The sequence below is a fragment of the Clinocottus analis genome, unplaced genomic scaffold, assembly GCF_023055335.1.
Source record: "Clinocottus analis isolate CAN_PGR_092001 unplaced genomic scaffold, fCliAna1.0.p SCAF_2, whole genome shotgun sequence".
NCBI classification, from domain to species: domain Eukaryota; kingdom Metazoa; phylum Chordata; class Actinopteri; order Perciformes; family Cottidae; genus Clinocottus; species Clinocottus analis.
The window spans coordinates 8,037,388-8,060,522 of record NW_027175931.1 but is presented as its reverse complement, the minus strand read 5'-3'; the positions used below and the strand labels follow the sequence as shown (position 1 = coordinate 8,060,522).

Here is a 23,135-nt window from a genome sequence, read left to right as displayed (position 1 = left end):
CTGTTTTGAAAAGGCACTTTTAAAAAATACAGTGCAGATGATGGGCTGAGCGATCTGTCAATCAAACCCTTATCAAAGCAAATCTGAAGACGAGCAAAAACATATTTTCCACGGAGAGAAGCTTTTAGTGCGTTTTTTTTTTTATGCTCTTCTTTCAATAAAGAGATACTTGAGACATACACGTTTTTGTTCTGTGTTGCACATTTGCCTGATACTAAAATATAACTCCTTTGCCAATTTACCCCAAAACTTTGAGAATCACTTATCCCGGCTTCACCTAGTATTTTTTTTAAAAGCTGCACTAACTTATTGGATTTGATTATTTGTCATCATTTTCCATCTAAATCTTGACGGATTGTAACTTTGTGATGTTTCGTAATTTCCACGATGTACACAGCGTATAGAATAAAATGACAGATCAAACTGCACGTTACCACATGCTGACAGTCTGATCGGCTGTGATGACGGCCTTCCCTGATTTCTTCACTGCCATTGGACAAAGGAGAGATTTGAGAAAAGCATCTGTCGGGCAGGGCTTAGACTTTTGAAAACTATCGAATCAATTAAAAGCGGGACATCCTCTCAATATGGGAGACTCGATGTTTGAGGTCAGAACCACAGAAACAGTTAAAACTCTGACGTGCCAAGAACCGCTGGCTGATCCAAACGGCACTGACTCCATCTCCCAAAGGAAACAAGGGAGGAGAGGTAGTTACACACACACACACACACACACACACACACACACACACACACACACACACACACACGCACAAAGATTGTCCACTTTGTCTTAAATATTCGGAGATGCTATGTCTGTCCACTGTGATGCATGTGACCTGAGATATGGGTAATTAGTTTGTGTATATGACGTAATGGCAACTTCACAGATACATGGATGGATGTAGAGGAGGAAAATATCCATAATAATAATCTTGGGTGGAGTACCCCATCTTGAAAGCAGGAACTTCAGAACTGACGGGAGCGTCACACCATGATCGCATTTCTGTAATTCACTGCTGTTTGTTCAAGCTCCAATAAACCTTGGGCGTGACACATCAAGAAGTTCTCCTGCAGCTTCTTTAGTCTCAAGTTCATCTGCTCGCATGTTTTCTTTCACAGCTTTGAAAGGCATACCTGTTTACTCTATGGTGTGGCTGAGTGTTGCTCCAGAGGCCTCTTTGATCTCTATATTATTGAATGATTACTTTTAGCAATTATTATAACATGCTTTATATATACACATGTGTTTGTTTTGTGATTCTGTAATTATTTAAACATTTTGTATGATACTGACACACACACGCATCATACGCTCTAATACGGTTTGAAGCACCTGTACATTTCTACTTTTCTCATGATATATTCTTGGTTTGGTATGTTTGAATAAAGCACATGCATATATTGATCAAACACAGCACACAAGACCAGTACTTACTGCTCACTGATACAAATGTTGATACAAATTCATCAACAGATCATATACTAAATACAACATAAATACAGCAAAAACATTTGAGGAAATAAATGAAGCCCTGTTGTTTTTTCGGTGTGTTTCTGCTCGATAGGAGAGTTTACAATGACAGTTTTTTGCATTTGCTAAAAGGAAATATCTTAAACCAGGGGTCTCTTGGTCAAAACTCTACACACAAAAACCCAAAACATACACAAAATATTATGATGAAAGATTTTCTCTGTTGATCTGCAAAGTAGGAATCGAGTCTCTGAATCAAATTTGTCTTTCGTCTTTCGCAAGGAGGAAAAGCATGCAGCAGCTACTCAGAGCAGTCTGTGGCACAAGATTCAATGAAACAGTCACAACTCTACTTTATACAAGATGAGGGTCACGCCTCCAAGCCATGGTGATACAAAGAAAAACGCTGAGTCATGGCATGTGCCTGACCTGGGCCCTATTCCACATACGTGGTTTACTGATACAGCTGGATAATTTCCAGGATAAGATGACGTAGATCAGGCTTTTGCAATAATTCTATCCCGACCAGCGGAGGCGGCGTTACGCTGCATTCACAACAGGAAGTGTTGCGAAAATTGGCTATGCTTAAATGTAAAAGCGCCATTAGCTTTTGCCATAATTATGGCCTTAAATTCCTCATATGTAGTCATGATCATCTTGTGCTCGTCAGCAGAGAAAATAGACAATCTTTCTCTGAGGTTTTTTGTCATTTTAGAAAGAGAACATTGGGAATTTGGCCTTTTGATTTTTCTCCCTTCTGAAGTCGAGCGGGCACGCGCAGTTATCCTGAGGACTGACGTCTGGTTAGAATGAACGAGACCGTTTGAGGGAGGATACACCTTCGTGGAACGGACATATCCTGTAGTCAATCATCTCGTTAGGTTAAGCTGGATGATAGGACATTTGATCTGCTTTGTTGAACCATGTACGGGGACTAGGGCCCAGATGTCCATCAGTCCATGAGATCAAAGAAGCTACATTTGCCTTTGCCCTGAGAAATCAACCTCCTATCTGTTTATATACATCTTACACCTCTTACCAAAGCAAGCACTTCATTCAAACCATTTAAACTCAAATACACAAAAACACCAAATAAATAGTTCTGCATGCAAACTGCACACTCGTGTTAAGCATAAAACACTCATCTTGACTCTTTGGCATTTTCATTAGTCGCCTGCTGTTTATAGACTATGAACACACAATGTGCTTTTGGTGCTTCTATTGTATATTTAAGCATTTTGTCAATGCTTTTACTTTTAACTGCCAGGACGTGGGTTAGAAGGTAGTTTCTGTAGTTTTTCATTCCCAGGTTGTCCTTGGATTTGTTATTTTTATGTTGGTGCATGTGTTTAAACTTGACATGTAATCACTTGGATTGTTCTGTCTTTTATAGCCATAAAAATAAACAATCAACTAACCACTAGTGCCACAACTGGGAACAGAGACATCAACAAGCTTTTTTCCTCCAACCACAACTGCTTTTAAGAACATCACAATATTAAGTAGAACTACACAAAACTTCAATGTTTTAAGATTATGGGCCAATATTTTCCCAGCTGGTTATTACATTTCAATAAAACCTGTAAAATGGTGTTTACCTTCCTACACATTGAGACGCAGTGTTCACAGATGTGCAGCGGGTTCATTTCACAGCAGCTGAAGAAAAGTCATTTCTGCATCTTTGAATCACTCAATGTTAAAACCGCTGAGAGTGACTCTGAGTCTGTTTGAGTCGGAGGGATTTAGAGCCTTTTAAAGACATAAAGCAGGAATGAAAGGGTTAATAAGAGCGGTAGAAATCACTGCAGGCCGCGTTTTGACTGGCCAAATGTTACGGCTTGATTTCTTTAAACTTGAACAATGAGGTGATCAGCTTTACTTTACTGCTAGAGGTCATTTCAGCAATCCTGCACAGAAACAGCAGCATAAAACCCATCGCTCTACAAATCATGATTTTCATGAAGCACCACGCCTCGTAAAATATGACAATTGTAGAGTGCATGATTTATTTATTGCACAAATATTGATTGTAAATTGTTTCGAATGGACACAGAAAAGACAACGAATGGAAAATAAAATATTTAATGTGTATAAAAATGACAGACATTGTATCGAAGCAGTACACATTCAGAAGAAACGAGCTGGTGATGTGAGGAAAGAAGCTTTCAGAAAAACATCCCATGAAGTCTTCGAGCGGATTTTTCGTCGTACTCGTGCTCTGACCTATAATAACGCTAACAGAGCGGATGTAAGTTGATTGGCAGAATGGAAAGATTGTTTCGCAATTTTACTCCTGTAATTGAAAAGAAAATACAGTAAATGTTGAATGCTTTGAGAGTAAACTTGATTTGCAGACTATGAAATCAATTTTAAGCCTTGCATAAACCTGGACCTTTTCTCCCTTCTGTAAATAATAGTAGTTGGCAGATACCTTGATTGATGTTTTTTCCCATCTGATTCCATTGTCCTTTTCAGTTTGGCAATATTATAAGAGATAGTCAAAGTCTGTTTGTATTCCAGAGGCATGGAAAAACAATATCCCTCATTAGAAACAGATTAAAGATCATAACTGTGACCAAGTAAATTAATTTCAAACGCCAAAAACATGTTCGCCTTCATATGAAAATGAGCACACAACCAGAAGAAAACGGTCTAACAGCACTTATTCAAACTAGCAATGCAGTTGACATGCAAACTTTTACAGTATATAGCATTAACGTTATGCTGTCGTTACATTTTGTTGAAATTTGGTCCACTTTACACAAGCCACACACACACACACACACACACACACACACACACACACACACACACACACACACACACACACACACACACACACACACACGGTAAAGGGAACAAGTTGGAGACAAAACAAAAGCCTCAAAGCGCTGCAGACAAAGAAAGCGGTACCAACACATTAGAACAGTTAAAAAAAAAAAAGTACAAAAACATTTTCCTACAAAAATATATCGTTAAATACACAATATATGCATGTTAGAAATATATGTAGGACCACAGACAAAACAATTTATTTCCACAGGCAAAAGAAAAAGTACACGGTTAACCCTGCTTTACCAGCATTAAATGTTCTTTTGTTGTTCAAATAAATTCAAGTTTCTTTTGCATCTTGTCAACACTTCATTTCAAACGGTGGACAAAAAGACAAAACCAGGACTGAATCAAAGTTTGACTGTTTATCAGTTTCCTCCAGCGCAGAAACGGATTTGTTGATTAATCAATAAGTCGAACGACAGAAAAACAATCAGTAAAAAACACGTTGCTGGTTTGATCTTAAGATTTGGTATCAGTTTTAAGAAATTTATTAAACCAAATGGAAACAAAGGAATCATCATTGTTGGTCTGAGAACCCATGACTCACACTTGACAGCTTAGAGACTTTGTTCTATTACTGAATTAATCCGATGCAGCCCTACTTCTCCAAGATATGATTGTTCGGTTTAAAATGTGTCCAGAATATGATTCACGACAAGAGAATGATAATGTGCATCATTATATTATTAATGAATGAATCTTTCTCCTTTTTACTTGTGTACAACACAGACTTTTCTTGATCGTTTTGGCCTGTGAGAATAACTCTAAACCACGCAGAGGGCCACATTTCAAACACATTCTCTAAAACCATTGAGGAGCTGAAGCGCTGCTGAAAGAACAATTTGGTTGTCATGATTGTCCAAACTATTTCAAGGATGACGGGACTAATGTGTTGTTCTGACTGGTTCCTCCATTATTTAAAAAAAATAAAAAATAAGCCACCACATTTATGTTGCGACAGCACGAATCTGATGTACACTGTACCGATACGATTCACAATCACAGGGAAACACAACGCAACACCACAATTATGTGCCATCAGGATCCAAACTCAACACATGCAGCCTGCTTGCCTTAAGTCACTAAAACATAAAAGGATATTTGACAAAATACGAACACACAAAAACAAAAAAATGATATATACATGTGTGTAGATCACATGTCCATATACACACACACACACACACACACACACACACACACACACACACACACACACACGCACACACACTTTTCTCCATTTTTAAATCTTTGTATTAAAAATACATAATTTGTTTTAAGTTAAAACTATGAAACTGTCTTTGGTCAAGAAAAATATCTTAAAATCTACAGGCTATAAATGTTATTATACACAAATTAAACAAAAAGATTAAGATCATGTAACTGATCAAAATGGGGAAAGCTGATAACAAGTATCGAATCATTTCCATTTGGAGAACTCCAAATATTTAAAGTGCTTCTGCATCATTCCCTAAGCATTTAAATGTGAAAGAAACATCCATCAAAGTAAGGCTGATCGGTTTCATCTACTCCACTGTCCTCTGAAAATATACACACGAACGGGCCGTCCACACCTAGAACTATAAATATATATTTTTTTAATTAAGTGGATGGTGGAGTCCACACCACAACTATTACAAGTTGCTTTCAGAGTGATTTGATGAGCGGTAGAAACCGACAGCCAATCAAAACCCATCTGAATTCACAGCGCGTCACATTCGCGTTCTGTGCCGCGCCGTTTCCAGAAGACTATCGTTCATCAGTGTGGATGCTCACATCCGTATCGTCATCGCTAGCATCCTCGCTGTGGGCCGCCCTTAGAAGAGTAGAGAAAGATAAAAGGGGCACAAATACACAGCGATCCTCCAGAAAGAGGATGATTGTTAAATCAACTCTAAAGACGGATGTCAGAGAAAAACTTCAAAAGATTTGCGAGCGCATCATCACAGCTGTTGATATAAAAAAAAAAAAAAATTGGTGAATAAAAGAAATTAGCAGCCTATTCACACACCATCTACTGTAATGATGCCTTTTTAAAAAAAAACAGCCGTAGACGTCAAAGAGGACATAAATTACGACGAGGAAAATAGTCTGTAAAAACGACCAGAGGAGGGGAGGAGATGAGGAGATGCGCTGCCGAAGAAGAACGACAACACCGAAGAGCTTTGTTCATTTCAAGGACTGGTTCCCTTCTTAGGCGGTCACTGCTGTAGTGGACTCGTTCTCGCTCGGTCTTTCCTCCCGGACACGCTGTAGGCGTTTTCACTGGGACAACTCCAGTGACTCCTTTATGACCGTTTAGGCTGCCGACACCTGCCGGCATGGCTGTTTTCAGGCCACACCTTCCCGCCCGGGTTAGGAGGTCTTCCCTTTTATGGGGTTGTCCCTGAAACAGAAAGGATAACAAAGATAAGTTCCTGACCTCTGTGTGTGTGAGCAGCTGTAAATAAAACCTGGTTAAGTTACATATGCTGCGGATACAAAGTCATATACTCATACAGTATATTCTATAGTCAACCATTGAAGTTTAGATCAAGTCATGTACACAAACATGCATGTTACATCTGTATTGCAGTACAGCAGTGGTTCTCAAACTTTTTCTGTCACGCCCCACTTTGGAGGATAGAAGGAAGGAATTGTAACAAAACAGTCAAATTTTTTGAGACTCCTCCATCCGTGCTTTTTTAATCAATAGATTAAAGAAAATTTAAATCCCAAGTAAACCAGATTGCTCTATTCAACACAAACTAATATTATGTGCTTTGCACTTTGTTACAACAATGCAAATAAAAACAACTAAAAACAAATATTTGGCAAAAAGATTACCACAAGGTAGCCAGTTCGATCCCCGTTCTCCCCATAGTTTGTATGTTGAAGTGTCCTTGAGCAAGACACTGAAGCCGCTGTGCTTCACAGCAGCTCAAAGCTCTTTAATTACCAAGGATGGGTAAAATGCAGAGAATAACTCCTCCACTGTGAGGGGATCAATAAAGGATTCTTACAATATATATATATATATAAATATATATAGTAAGAATCTGCAAGTCCCCCCCTCCACGCCCCACCTGTGATACCTCCGCGCCCCACTAGAGGGTTGCGCCTCACAGTTTGAGAACCACTGCAGTACAGAAACAACAGACTTACAGGCTCCCGTACTGCGCCGTGGTGTCACTCCTGATGTTGTGCTGCTTCTGAAGTTCCTCCATAACGTTCCGAAGTTGTTTGAGCGTCTGAAAGGTCTCTTTGGGTTCCTGAATAGTAAACTTGGAGTACTCCTCCTGCTCCCGCTGAGGCCCCTGGTACACCGCCATACTGGCACAGGCATCTGCAGACAGGACACACATCATTTTACAGAGCAGGTTGAGGCCTAGGTTTTATTGGACCAGAACTAAAACTGCAAGATTGTGTTGCACGTGGTTGTTGTTGGAAATTCGGTTAAATGCACCTTTTTTAATTTGATGGTGTTTAACGTCTTAATACACAGCAGTCTAAATCATGTATGTAAAAAAAAAAAAAAGGACAGAAAACACAAGACTGTGGTCTGTGATGTCGCCAGCTTCACACATTTTGATTGTTTTAGTGACTTTTTGTCTTAAATCTGGTCTTCATGGACTCCAGAAAAATAGCTAACAAATTCAAAACCTGAAGTCAGCATTTAACCTCACAGTCAGTTTTTTTTTTTTTTTTACTAAACGTATAATCAAAACAATGAAAAACATCTAATCTAACCATGTGCATGTATAATCTCGAACAATGACGTAAACCGTCCAATATAATCCAAAAGTGGTTTTGGGCCATTAACGCAAAATTTGACAACAAGTTTTATCATCCTAAATCTCACTCTAATAACTTTCTTCTCACTTTAATAACCTCATGAACAAACACTGACCCTCCATGTTCTGGAGCTTGGTATCGTTGGAGGAGAGGAGGGAGAAGATTCTCTCCGTTTCCCGGTCACAGTCTATGTCCAGTTGCAGGTTGGCCAGCACGGTGCTGAACGAGGAGGGAAAAAAAAGTATAAGATCTCATCCAGGAGGGAATAGCAGAGAAATACTTTAAATTAGTTTACACTGAAAAACAGATGTTTATCTGAGCCCTCGGGTGTTTTCTGTAAGAAGAAGAGAAAGCAAAACTGAGCAGTGAACAACCAGTGAATATCCAGTAGAAATGTGGCTGAGGAGTGTAGTGAATATTAAGTTTTATTAAACCAACTAAAGAGATTAGTCCACAGCAAAAGTTAAACTAAAATAAATCAGCTTTTTATATTTGAATGAACCGTTTTAACCATTAAAGACAGAGAGGAAATTATAACTCCTGCTCCACCCCTCCCCTTGTTTATTTAAAAAAAAGAGTAAATAATTGAAAAACATTGTTGAATCAATAAACATAGTGGTACTAGCAATTACAGCATTACAGAGTGTGGGGGCGTGGTTTAGGCTCAGCTGCGGAGGGGGGAGTGGAGAAGAAACTCAGGGAACAGGTGCCGGGATTGAGTGTAATCATACGCAGCTGGGTGCAATTGTGTGTGTGTGTGTGTGTGTGTGTGTGTGTGTGTGTGTGTGTGTGTGTGTGTGTGTGTGTGTGTGTGTGTGGCTCTCCTTTAAAACAGTGAATTCAGGAGATGCAGGAGGGAGAGACTGAGGACGACTAAGGCTACGACGCCAACGGAGTCGTCTGGGAACGAGGGCCAAATAAAGCTCATTACCGAACGAACTCCAATCGTGTTGCTCTCTTTGTGGTGCCCAATACGCCCGTGACAACAAGACGTGTTACACAGTAATAAAGATAATGAATAACAATAGAAGGTAATGATGGGGATATTATTACAAAAAGAAGAGAAAAAAACAATAATTATAGTATGAAAAAGTATAAAGTGCAGAATCAAAGGAAAGTAATGCATTTTATGATATTTGGGTCATTGATGTGTTATGGACTATGACATGTGGTCAGTGAGGTTTAAAGTATGATCTTATACTTTTTGTGTGTGTGTGTCTGTATTTTATACAGCTTGTGTTGGGTATTGTGCATTCTGTGAATCACTTTGCATTGTATTAGTTGCAGGTTTATTGAAAAGGTTTTCCTCCACATTTGGGTCCAGAAGTCTTTGTCGGACAGAGAGATGTGTGATCTTGGCTTTTTCAACGAGAAAGCGAAAATAATTTGTCGACGGTACAATTGTAACTTTTTTGTGTCTGGCAACAGACAACAGGCGTTTGACAGCTGCCCAACTAAATGATCCAGATTTTGTTTTGTAATTTTAGAAAAATTATACTTGTGTTTTCTCAAATCTACTCTTTCTACACAATATGACGTTTTTCATTACAGCTCTGGCGTGCCATCTTCATGGTTGTTTAAACGTACCATCAGCAGGAGCAGTGTTTTTAAAACAGCGGTGAGCAGTTTGAGACAAGTGGTTATTGTGATCAGGTGTCCAGCGACTCACGTTGTGCAGGGCTTACAGCCCGGTGCGTTGTTACTTTGGCTCTTGCAGCACTGCCAGGCTCCACCGGTGTAGTTTGATGGATGGAAGGTGGACAGGCGTCCCTCGTTGCAACGACTGACCGGGCCCAGGACCTCCAACCACTCACTGGCCTCGACACAGTTTCCTGCTTGCACATACAGAGGCTTCTCAGAGTGGACCACCTGAAACATCTGACACACGACAAACAGAGCAGTTTAGGATGAAGCGTTACCAATCACCACATCCCAGGTCCGACTCTTTCTAATTCCTACAGTTTTTATTTAAAAGACTAACTAATGTTTATGCTTACAATGACAGCCGACCTTGGATTTGTGATCCATTTAACGTTTTACTTTTACCAACCTGAGGTTCATTTTGTTTCACATTCAAATTTGACAATTCCGACGTATTCCTCTGCTGATGTCAATAAATGCGAGACTACCAATACAATACGGTCATAATTTCATGACTCCAACTCGGGAAACTAGTTGGTACCAATAGGGTCATACTTTTGAAATAACGATTGGGTGTGTGAGAGGGTTTGGCTTACATTTTTGCGGTTGAAGGCACTTTCCTCTAATTTCTCCACCGCCTGGATATTTTTGACATTTATGATGCAGAGGGCCTCTTTCCCTGGAAATCAAAAATCATTCTGTCAAATGTGTCAAGAAGAATACACAGTGTCAGTCAGAGAACAGAATAACAACATTAAATCATTATCTTTTATTAAGGTTTTCGCAGGACATGAAGTTGCTACGCTGTTCGGTTAATACAGAGAAATGAAAGACGAGTTGGGGTATATATATACAAGATTTTTTTGAGTTAGTTTTCATGTACAACATTATATTTACATCTCCATTTTTGTCAAATAAATCCAGTCAATACATTAGCACAGAAGTGTAAGAGAAGACTACTTTGATGCCACCTGGTGGTGGCATTGAGAAGGATTCTGTGATTGTGTTGAGTATGAGACATGAGCTGGTCTCACCTTTATGTTTGTGGTAGGAGAGCTCCCTGTTGGTCACTCTGAGCCATCTCTTTTTAAAGTTTTTCTTGCCAAGGCGCTTTCTTCCCTGTGCACGTTTCTGTACTTCCCTACAAGGACACGCGCACACACACACACACACACACACACACACACACACACACACACACACACACACACACACACACACACACACACACACACACACACACAGAGTTAAAAAACAAACAAATGTTTTACGAAACCGATTTTTCATTTGGGTTTGTTTGAACTGAATAATGTAATGTAAAAAAATGCAATGCCACTGTTTTGATTTTGAAATCTGACATTCAGTACTTTGAGTATGACATCTCCCCCCCTGCCCCTCACACCGCCTCCCCCACCCCCATCCTCCCTCCGCTCACTGTTTCAGACTTTAATATAGCTTCGAAATCAGCAAATACCCCACCCCCCCCTCCCTCAACAGTCCACTTAAAGAGTAAAGCTTGTGGCTGCAGTTACACATTTCATCTCCTTCCTCCTGATTCCTCAAGATAATGAACACTCACCCCTCCTTCAGGACCACCGCGTCCTCCAGCCCACTGGACCCTTTGCTGACGTTGGAGGAGATCTCGTCAAGGAACTGGAAACCAGCATTGACAATGATTTCAGTGTTAATCATTTGAAATAATCAATACATAAGCATTCACATTCTACGGACTTTTGAGTACATAAAGTACAAAATACCTTTTTAACTTTTTCTATACACTTGTCTTCTTGGAATGATTTGAAGAAGTCGTACATGTAGGTTTCTTTGAAACTAGACTACAAAGAGAAAAGAAATAAAGACATAAATGAGACAGATGATAATGTTTGAGGACAGTTACACAAAGATATTAAGTACCAGTACTCGTTTAACACTGTTCAGATTTCCTCTTAGCGTAGAACGATAAATAGCTTCATTAATACGCTACGATCTTACAAAGTGAATGACACTAACTCTTCTCTCACTTTGCTTTAACTGGCTAAAAAAGAATTTATTATCATTACGTTTGATCTTACGATTTTTTTTGACAAACTACCCCAGCTGCCCAGCGTCTGGATTGTTTTTGAGATGAGTGTGAGCGTGCGGGAGATCTCAGGATCCTGGAATCAAAACAGAAGTGTACAATGACAACAATATACTTTATGTGAATTTGCTCTCCAGAATTTGTATTTAATGGTGCCAAAGCCATGCGCTTACAGGATGGTGGGAACGGAGCTGGAAGGAGTGGGGAGAAAGAACAGCGACGGCGAAGAATCGCAGGAAAACAAAGCTGCTAACGGCCGAGTATTGAACATGAGGGTCGGCTGGAGAGAGAAAGAACACGGCATCAGGAAAACCAACATGGCTGACATTTAACATCACCAATTTAGCATGGATGTTTCTAGTGTGTACATACAAGGAGTGGACAGAATATAGCTATTGTAAGATGAAACTTTAGTTAAACTTTAGGGGACATATACGTGTGTCTTCCATAAGGTGGAGCCACATCTTTAACACACTATGAAAGCTATTGTTTGCATCATGTTAAACCAAGCTGCTGATATTAAACTAGATGGGAAAACAAAAGTTTTAGATCTGTGTGATGTCCTTGAACTACAATGTCCTTTTTTTCTGAAGCTATCCTGTAACTTTTCCATGGGGGGGAATACTGAGAAACTCCACGTGCTACCGAATATAAATAAACTACAGCACACAGTAAGATTAAATTAGTTTGCTGCAGTGGACTGCTAGCATATTACCTTTCTTTAAAACAATAACTAGTTAACTCCTGAATAGTTTCACAATGTCAGAGGAATGTCAGAAATAACTCAGACAGCTTAACACCTTCTTCCCAGCCACGCTTCTGTGTGCTGGGTCTGTTTCTTTTAGATGCCTGAATTATAATTTCTCCGACCAAGTGGCGTTAAAGACATACAACAGGCTCCAGCATTTACCTGGGAAGCGTTTGCAGGCCAGGTGTCTCAGCGACCTGAAGACGTCACACATAAGTGGGGGACAGCTGGAACTTGACTGGGTGATGGAGGAAAAGACTTTCTGGACATAACCCTGGAGGTTCTCCTGCAGAGGCAAAAAAAAACAACCAGATCAGTTACAAGAGAGGAAATCAAACATTTTAAAATGTAAAGGCAGATGCATAGCATTAAAGGATTTATCGGAAGAACTTAAAGAAGTTCTGCTCGTCCGTGGCTGGGTTAATAAGAGACGAGTGCATTCACCTTGTTGACCTCCGCGTTGTCACCTTCCTTCAGTTTAACGGGGTCTATCTCACATGTTTTATTGGATTCACAAATCTATGAAAAGGTTAAAAAGGACAAAAATAACAAAATCAGTCAATAATGAGAAATAAAAAAATGTTTTGTGTTTTGTGGCATCAATCTAATGAACTTAGAAAAGAGATGACGGACATTCATTCGTTTCAGACGTGTTGATGAAATTACCCTAACTCTGTTCAATAGGCCATTTTATAAACAGTAATATCGGGTCACAGATAAAAGACAAAATATGAAGCTGACCAAGAACAAAATATGGAACATTTTGCAGATGAAAGTAGATTAGAATCAAAAAGCCACAAATGTAGCATTATTGAAAACAATAACTATTCTTTTTAACCATCCACCATAAATGCAAACCATTATTTAAAATTATTAAAAATGGATTTCAAAAAGAGGCAGTCAATGCAGTGTTCTTTGAAAACTCCAAACATACCTCTTACATCTCCAAGTTTACAGCAGAAAGGCAGTTTTCCATCCTGACCTCAGTAACTTAAGCAATTTCTAGCATCATACCTCATCTATTACAGGCTTCAGGGTAACTGCCAGGTAATTCTTTCCCACAATCTTCATCATGTCGTCAATGCAGCGGGTTGCCAGTGAGTTGCCACGGAATATAGTGTTAGCCTCCCTGCATGGACACAGAAAAACATGCCACAAACATCAACCAGACATTTGAACCAGGTTTGACAACATTTATTGACAAAAGACTATTTCACAGTCGGTTGTTTTTTTGGTTTTAGTTTTGGATGAAGTCCAAAGGTTTCAGCATTTTAAATATTTGACAGTCTAGCTCAATTTTTCAAATGAAATAAGTGTGTGCATGCTGATATCCTCTATGTAGCAGTGTATACCTGTACTGTGCTGTACTGAAGGCATGCATGTGTGAGTAGAATTAAAACAAGCCAAGTAGCTCCTGTTTATTATTGTAATTTGTTGTGTAACACTTCAAGCGCCAGGCTTTTCTGCATGTGCAAGTACTCACTGAGTGTTGTCCAGCTCCAGTGCTGCCACAGCAGAGACAAAAGGCACAAAGCGATTGTGGTGGAGCAGCAGTCGAACCGTGGGCAGAACAGCCTCATATCGCTCCCTGCAGATGTCCCCCAAGATGTGTGCTGCTGACGCCGAGATGGGCTGAGGGACGCCGAGAGAAAGAGTGTAAAGTGAGAGGGTGCAAAAGGGAAACGTGTAGATTCACAGAATCAACACAGCCTTATCGGCAACTGATCAATTCCATGATTATAATTTAGTGCCACACAGCGGAAAGCTACACCACCACAATTTATCTACAAACAGCGCCTAAATGCTTTCCGTGTACGTTGGCCTAGATTCTGTGATTGCATGAAATTTGAAAATGTACAATTGCGTGTGTTTTTTCAGAGGTTTTACCTTCACATCTGGGGATTTGAGCAGCAGGTTGCAGAGTGGTGTGTAGCAGGCAGATGGCAGCACCGTGTCTTCTATGTAGGTCAGCTTCAAACGTAAGGATCCCAAATCATCAGACTTGGACTTGCTGCCGGTCCCTTTTGGCTGGAGGAGATACCTGTTAGACCACAGGAAGACAGACACCATTATACTGTGCTCTGATGTATGTAAAAACATTAACTTTTGGATGTCAGGATCAACCAATCTTCTAAGAAAACCTAAAAGTGTACAACATAAAACAACCTAAATAGAATTACACAGGTTCACTAGCTCATTAAAGAAATAGAGGCTAAAGAGAGGGTTGATCCTGCTGACCTGAAACTAACTACTCAATGCAATACAAACCCATTGTACAAATATTAACGACAAAAAGACAGCTAAAAGCAAAACACATTCTATCTGTACATGCTGTGATTCTTCCTCATTTACCTTATGCTATGTCAAAATACAGGATGGGTTGTGCATGCAACTACTTTTCTGCATGAAAAAAGGGACAGCTGAACATAAAGATTGGTGAAAAGATTATGGATACAGCACTGTGAAGCTGTTAACTATCATAAAAGTGCAATTGTCCCCAACAGAGTCAGTAGTAGTAGTTTTACAGAGAAGCAAGAGAAAGCATCCTGAGTGGAAACATTACAAACTGACATGGTATATGCATGGCACAGGAGGGCTCTATAGCGGGTGATTACAAATGGCCCAGAACATCATTGGCACCCATCTACTGAGCATCAATGATATTAGTGGGAATAGGAGCTTACAAAGAACTCAGAAGCACCAGCTGTCAAACCACCAAACTTCAAAACAACTAATTTCCCCTGGCATCCTCCACATATCAAAGTATTTTTTGTGTGTATTTTGTTAAGTAGTAAAATGGGACCGTAATCTGCATTTCTTTGTGCTGTTTGTGTGTGTTATTGCCTGTTTTTACAGACTTAATCTGCTTTCCAAAGAGTTATTTATTTATTTTTTGCGTCAATCTCTGACTAGAAGAAACAATAAATATTATTTGCTTTTTTTACATCTAAAAATGTATCCTATAATGTTGTACAATGACAATTTAATTAAATTGTATGCTTGTAGACAGTCATATTTAGATGACAGACTATATGGAAGTACTAGGGCTTCTATATCATTGTTTTCTAACTGAGCTGATGCTTTCTTTGGAAATATATTAGCACCACAAACTTTCCACATGTTTCACACGAGGAAGAAAACTCCCTTTAAACTGATAAAACATTTAACAGCCTATTAGGGATATATTAATACACCTTGATGATGCTTTACTGCAGCTACTGTTGCTCTGAAGCGTCAACAAGATGAAAGCAGCTCAGGCTCTTCGTAAAGGGGGTCCAAAGTACGACTCAACAGAGCGAATGTCCACCTATAAATCAGACAGCTGTCGTTTGCCATTTTCTTTATTATTGTTCAAGCTGCTTTTGCAATTTCAGTGGACTCAATAACTTCCACTTAAAAATGAAAGGTTTTTGTTAAAGAGCTGACCCTTATGTCATCTGCATGCACGTCTCCCTTAGAGCCAACAGGTGGAGCAAAACACAAAAGGATTAAATGCAGAATTAAACTGCAGTGCTTGAAAAGCTGCAGATACAGTAGGCTTGTCCATAAGCCGCTTGATTTGTTATCATGGTACACAGGTACAGTGACGCTTCTTGGCAGAATCCAACAGATCACCTGTATTGATTCCATGAAGCTCAGCAGTCTTTATGTGTGCGACATGGACGGTTTCCAGCATAAACATAGGACATGAGGTACTGCCACCATGCAAAAAGCCACCCACGCACTAAACTCACAGCCCTCATGTACTAACAGATTGCTATCTGGCATAATCCCATATCACCTACACTGAGGAAACACCCACACAGAAGAACAGAAACACTGAGAAATCTAGGAAGATTTTTCAAATCACCTCGTGATTGCAAGAAAAAAGTTCAAGCTATTTTAATGGAGGAGTTTTTAAACCAAAAGACTCAAAAGCAGCAAGCAAAAAGCCAGAATGTAAAGACTTGATCTAGTTATAAACAGGTGACTAATCTAGCTTGGTTTTGTCAACTGACAACAATCTTATACGTAAGAAACACACCAGACTTTGAAAGCAATAGGACAAGACATTCTGGGACTTATTGCCATCATTGTCCCTGATGTTTCCACAGTCCATACATAAACTCTACCAAGGAGACATAGACTACTCCTGTTTGACCAAAGAAATACAACTGGTTAATAAACATGAGCCAGAAATGTTGTATGTATGCTGCACAGGCCTTTTAGTCTTCTATTATCTTCCCTGGAAAAACAAAAATGGACCTCTACATTTCAGCCCTATTATTATTATTTATACTGGTAGTCAGTGCGTTCTCTCCGGGAAGAGGTTGGAAATGATGTAGAATGCTTCATTTTCTGTGTTAATTTGTTTTTCTACTGTCAAATTTAGTGCTTTACAAAATAATAAAACAGTATATTTCAAAATAAAATTGGACAATACAGCATGATTTCTACTTATTTACACTTTTTCTTTTGGAAGATGGGGTATAGAGTTGTTTAACATGTTTATGTTATGGTCAGAGTGCAAAGGAATAGGGAACATGAAATTGGAGGTTTGGAAAAATAAAAGTCAGAAGAGTTAATAAATATATGACAAATGATCTGGAGTAATAACAAACATGTTTTTCTTTGATTTGTAAATGTATTTTTCGATCCACTGGCACCACCACAATAAAGGGTGAGTTCAGCTGATATTTGTATTAAATTGGTAAAATTGTGTGACAGAAGAAAAACATAGCATGGTGATATGGTAGAGGACATTAATGCATTTGTATTTGTTTACACTCCTCGAGGATAATGAGGTTAGAAATTGTCTTCCGTCTGGTCCTTACCAGGCTTTGTGGATGTGGGCATTTCGCAGGATCTTGACAGGGACCCGCGTCTCCCCCAGAAACACATCCTGAGCCAGATTCTCATTGTTCCACAAATCCACTCTGCAAAGATAGAGCGTGGGAATTGAAACATGCATTTTATCTATGAACATATGGCATTGAACTACATGTCAATCGAGTAGGACACATTTTTCTTTTGTTGTGTGTGCAGCACAAACACTTAACCATCCAATTTGGCAAAAAGGCACAAAATAAATGTCACAACCAGTGTGGTGCTTACCTGCGTGGTGCAAAAAAGCTAATTAAAACCCGTGCAATGTCATCACCTCAAATCCAAACCTCAAAACCATGCATGAGTGTTTTTACCTTTGAAACCATCTAGTCTTACCAAGAGAGCTATGAGTCCACTGTGAAGGAAGCCCCCACATATCCTTAACCAGAAACCAAGGCTCTCTATCAGTAGTCAGAACACACCTCACATCTAAAGTCACGTTTTTGTCCTCAAGTTGTTAAGAAATAATTTTTCTTCTGTCAAGACTATAGAGGGGAAAACAAGAAAGAAAGAAAGAGGGAGGAAGAGACAGTCACAGAAAGTAAAAAGCGCAGATGAGAGAAAAATAAAATAAAATCAACAAAACTTACTTGATCTCAAGTTTTTCAATGTCCTCCTCTTCCACCTGGAAATTAGACTTCTTCATGTAGCTGCCCAACCTTGTGACCTGAGGGTGAACATGTCCATGCTTATTTACAGGCTTACAAGTAGTATAGTAGCGTTAAGTGAGCAAAAACTGAATTTACCTCAAAGGAGAAGGTCTCTTCAAAATGAGGGTTGCTGGTTTTCTTCTTTACCTTTGTTTTCTTTTGGTCACACCTGAGGGGATACATCACAGACACTCTGGTACTCATCTTTGAAAAGGTTTCCCTGCTGATCATCAGCAAACCATAATTATCTATCTAAATTAGTTTTTACTCCATATATCAAGATCACATCTATTGATAAAAAGCTTTATTGAGGACCATTAGTAAAAATGTAGCCTCTTTTATCGCATGATCTCAACACAATTGTTGGCTTCTGTCGGCTTTCTCAAGATTAGATCATTACAAATCATTAAACTACGACTGCATCGGCTTCCTTTAGACAATGCAATTTGGTGCAAAAGAGATCAAAGGTAATCTCACTGATGTTAGCTTCCACCACTGGCTCGACCTATTTAAAAATGTATTTCATTTATCATTGTTAAACTTGAAATTACATGAAAAAGACAAAAATGTGACAAATACTTTAAAGGGGGATATAGTAAATTTGTGCCTGATTTGTTAGTCATGTTTTTGTTCACCTAATAATTGTCAAACACTGTTTTGAGCTCCATTTTTAGTCTCCAACAACTATTAAAAAGGTGAATATCTTTAGTTTCTAAATGCTCCACTATGTTCACCAGCTAATCGCTCACTGTGTCCATCTTATTGTGCTGTGCAGATACTGTAAAATAATTCAACATTTCAACAGATATCACTTAGTGTTTTCATAGTGGGTTTTTTAAATGTTTTTTTTTTCCACTGAAAAAAGCTATGGCCAAAAGCGACACTACGAGGGCGGTGAGAGTGAGCCAAAACATTAAAGTTGTGGGCCAGAAAACTAAATAAATTAGTATAACATTCTGTAAAGCCCAAAAAAGCTGCAGATTCAGGTAATAATTATCTGTAGGCTCATCACTATGATCGATCCCTTTCACACACTCATACAATAACATTGTTATTATTAATAAAAATATTGATTAAAATATTGACGTGACAGCTTGGTCTGCCCTAGGTTATGCTGCTGAGTAGGTCTGATTTTACAGCTTAGTTGTATTTCTGCACATATTCCTCCAGCTTTGTGACTCATAACTTTTAGTCTGGGAAAAACTTTTGTTGAAGGAAACCAGTCCCACTTTATCTAGTATTATTGATGCATAACTCAAAAGGTGTTGCTTCTATACTTAACCACTTGCAAATAATGTCATCATATGTGTATTCGGTAAAACTGAGCATCATTGGGAATATGTGTGGCATTCACAAAGTTTACCTGGCGGGTCCTACGAGGGACACGGTGGCATAGGGGTCACAATTCTGCCCACTGATCAAAGGCAGTCCCTGGCACTCTATTATCCTGGAGGAGGTCACAAAGAAGTAGGGAGGGACACAATTAATACATAATATACTGTGCATGGACAACAGCAAGAACAGGATTTTAAGTTCTGCATTCATTTACATCATTATCATTAGTAAAAGAGAAGAAAAAAAAATCAACTTCTACAAATTTAAAATAAAAATAAAAACATCTCAATGCAATATAATTACTTGCATATTAATTCTTTTTAAGTATCACTTTAGATACATTTTTGTCCTTCATGCAAACTAAATTATGTTGAGTCAAAACAAAGTGCTAGTTTTAGTTTCTATTTCAAACACATTATATAGTATAATGTGTGTGTGTTTTAATGTATCTATCACATCCTGATGTAGTACTGATAATGCACTTATTTAGTCCTATTTGACTCAGAAGGCAGACATTGTTATTGAGGTTGGTTGCAATTCAAAATATTTTTCCCCAGTTTATAATTTCTCAGAGTTAGCCTCTATCTGTCATCAAGATCGCCATTTAAAAATGACATTGCTGCAAAGGGCTCAATGAAGATGTTATCAACACAATGCGTTGATAAAGTGGTGTTGCTTCTTCATTTAGAAGCAGTGCTTTGCCCTCATGTTTGTCTCGTGTCACACTGGGACCACTGCTTTTTTCACGACTGTTTCAGGTGTCAACAAACACACACTGTAGGCACCCTAAACAGGATGTGGCTGCTAAGCAGGAGTCACCGGAGAATAAGAATGAATTCAGCCCGTCACTAAGTGAGGCCGGAGGGAGAAGCCGACCAGAGCGAATGTCAGGATGTTTGTGTATCATCTTCCAGGGTGCCATGACGATATTCCCTGTAGTCTCCTTTGCATGTCTCGATTCAACCATATCTCGCTGAGCTTCGACCATCTCTGGTGACAAACGACACCGTAACAGGATGACTACTGTGTGCAAATGATAAGCTTGATGTCGTTGGTTCTAACTTTGCTACGTTGCCCAGTCCGGCTGATGTGGGTAAAGGGTATCATTATCTATGCACGTACGATGAAAGCAGGCAGTGAGCTGTGGACAGTTTCAGCAGGCACGTCGAATGACGGCAGCAGAAAACCACAGCGGTTGCCGTGTGAGAAAACACAGGCTTCTCACTCAGACGCCATCACTTCCTCCTCATTACCCCGCTCTCAAGTATGAATGGGGGATGCAAAACAACATACGTAAACAGCACAAGATCTAACAAGCACACACGTATGTGTGTATGTACATGTTCAACCTTATCCTTCAATGAGTGTTTGTTTGTCTTTTCTGAGCCGACCATCCTCGCATATGATGTAACGGTGACGAACTTTTGATGCCTGATGTACAGATAGAAAATAAAGCGATAGATAAAGTGATCGTGTGAAACACTGAAACAAACCTACTGAGTGTAATGTGATCTCATCAATGAAGACTACTTCTTGATGACTACTTTAACATATTTACTTTTGGTTTCTTTCTCTCATACCTCTGACCTATTAAGAAGAAATAGTTCCTGTTTGACTACATAACCAGGCAAAGCATAAATATATGCCTCTTCAATTCCCCCTTCTTTTGCTTTCTCATTTTCATTATGATATTGCAGGATCAGTCTATTTTTGCAGTGTGTACACCTGAATTGTGCAATACTGTTGTCATATTTTTGTGCCTTGTTTTATATATTTCCTTATACTATTAGCATTTATAGCAATGTTTTGTATTCTTAAAATTCTAAATCTCTTTTTACCTTAGGTTTATTGTAATTCTGTGTGTAAGAACGACCTAGAAAAATATGCTTTTCATTGTACAGTGTAACTGTCTGTTATTTGTGCATATGACAATAAAATATATCTTGAATCCGCCTGTGCTTTCTGCATGTGTTGTATGCATCTTGTGCAAATAATGTTATGTACATCTGAATGTATGCATACAAAAACCTCTTTTGTAAAGCACTTTTTTTGTTTTTAAAGGGCTGTGTTAACACACCTTAATTGAACACAATTGATTTGGTTCAATTCCCTGCAAACATTCCCAGTTCGTAAGACAACCAACGCGATTAGACCTCACTTGACTGACAAGGGAAGCTTGGTACTTACCGCACTAGTAAGTGTTGACCTATTGAGCCGCTCACTGTGATCACTTCATTCAATCGCAACTCCAAGTGAACCTTACCCTGTTGAATATGAGGAGAGGAGAGAGACCGGTGAGAAGTTATAAATGTCTCAAAACATGAGATCTCACCCTATAGGACAAAGGTGAACAAAAAGTTGACTTCCAAGTTAAGATTAGCGTTGTAAAAGATAAAAAATGGGGGCTGTATAATGTGCTTTTGAGAAACTGAATCCCTCTCTCACTCTCTCCCTCTCTCTCCATGTGGCCCAGCTGAACCTCATGTTTCATGTTGTTTTAGGTTAATGACGGTACCATGTGTGACAAGAGCCACAGCAGTTGTACATTTTGTCATCACTCATAAAAGATCTTTACGGGTTCGGATGTGGTGAAGTCTGCCGGTTCGGAAGTGTTAAAGAGAGAGAGAGACTGAGTGAGAGAGATATAGAGAGCGAGAGAGAAGGAGATAGAGAGAGTGCTAAACAAAACGCCCACACACTTGCACTCTGTCTCTGCAAATCAGCAGTTGGCTGAGATGGCAAGGACTTCTTTTTGCTGCAAGATAGGCCTTAAAGCCAATATACTTACTATTGCAAGAATCCACATGAGCCACTATCAGCAGCAAATACACACTCACAATTCAACTACTTATCCTTCCTAATGAATATACATCTGTATTGTTTATTCTACCAATGCTATCTTCTTCATTAACTAAGCAGGTTTACTGGACTAAAAGCTAACACTGTTTACAGGCTTCATACAAAACTGACTACAAACCAAGCCAGAGAGGCAATGCAATAACACCTCCATCATTCACTGATGTAACTTTACAGTTGAAAGTGTCTCCTTGTGAGTGAATCAGTGTAGCAGCACATACCCAGAATAGGCTGGCGTGGGCTAGTGGCAGCTAGAGTCAACACGTTAACTACAGCAGCACAGAAGTGGTAGTGTACTGTAGTTTCACCCAACACAACCAGACCACAAAAACCATCCGATCAAAGAAATGTACAATTGAAATAGAACGATCCACATCCATGCCCTATATGTGATAGAAACTAGAACTGCACCCTGAGAAGAAAAAAAAAACCCAATGAAAGGCGCTGAAAGGCGAAAAAAACAACAAGTTTCAACAAATGAGGCAGAAACTTGAGAGAAAAAAACACCTTTAGCAATAGTATCATAACTATTAACGAGTGCTACAGCAGCCAGCTAAATACTTAAACCAACAAACAAACTCTGTACTAAAAGCAAGTAATTTGAGGAAATGAATAACTCAATAGCATCAGCATGCAACGTCACAGAATATTGACTACATTAGAATTTCAGTTGGGCTTCGGCCAGATTGACATACTCTTTGCACATAACAATGAAGGCCTGGATTAACGCAATATACAAGTTTTATGTAGCCATTTTGTCTGTCATCACAATAACGGACCAGTTACATTTGCACAGTGAGTTGGTGACAAATCATTTCACACAGATGTTTAAAAACAGCACGTGGAAGTCCAGGTTTATTGGTTTTGGTCAAACTT

At 39.2% G+C, this 23,135-nt stretch overlaps 1 protein-coding gene across 1 annotated transcript in view; it reads right to left on the bottom strand.

Annotated features, from left to right (window-relative positions):
• Nucleotides 1-3,540: 3,540 nt before the first annotated feature.
• The window catches only part of rasa2 (RAS p21 protein activator 2), a 28,242-nt gene continuing 8,647 nt past the window's right edge, over nucleotides 3,541-23,135 (bottom strand). The window contains exons 5-24 of the mRNA XM_068584439.1: nucleotides 21,591-21,667; nucleotides 19,432-19,515; nucleotides 18,165-18,237; nucleotides 18,009-18,085; nucleotides 17,367-17,468; nucleotides 14,440-14,593; nucleotides 14,036-14,184; nucleotides 13,567-13,681; nucleotides 12,997-13,071; nucleotides 12,715-12,838; nucleotides 11,978-12,084; nucleotides 11,797-11,880; nucleotides 11,482-11,559; nucleotides 11,304-11,377; nucleotides 10,759-10,865; nucleotides 10,321-10,403; nucleotides 9,753-9,961; nucleotides 8,199-8,302; nucleotides 7,454-7,634; nucleotides 3,541-6,695 (exon numbers count right to left, since the gene is read on the bottom strand). Coding sequence (XP_068440540.1) covers nucleotides 6,665-6,695; nucleotides 7,454-7,634; nucleotides 8,199-8,302; nucleotides 9,753-9,961; nucleotides 10,321-10,403; nucleotides 10,759-10,865; nucleotides 11,304-11,377; nucleotides 11,482-11,559; nucleotides 11,797-11,880; nucleotides 11,978-12,084; nucleotides 12,715-12,838; nucleotides 12,997-13,071; nucleotides 13,567-13,681; nucleotides 14,036-14,184; nucleotides 14,440-14,593; nucleotides 17,367-17,468; nucleotides 18,009-18,085; nucleotides 18,165-18,237; nucleotides 19,432-19,515; nucleotides 21,591-21,667 — 2,088 coding nt within the window. The 3' untranslated portion in view covers nucleotides 3,541-6,664. The remainder of the gene's footprint in view (nucleotides 6,696-7,453; nucleotides 7,635-8,198; nucleotides 8,303-9,752; nucleotides 9,962-10,320; nucleotides 10,404-10,758; nucleotides 10,866-11,303; nucleotides 11,378-11,481; nucleotides 11,560-11,796; nucleotides 11,881-11,977; nucleotides 12,085-12,714; nucleotides 12,839-12,996; nucleotides 13,072-13,566; nucleotides 13,682-14,035; nucleotides 14,185-14,439; nucleotides 14,594-17,366; nucleotides 17,469-18,008; nucleotides 18,086-18,164; nucleotides 18,238-19,431; nucleotides 19,516-21,590; nucleotides 21,668-23,135) is intronic.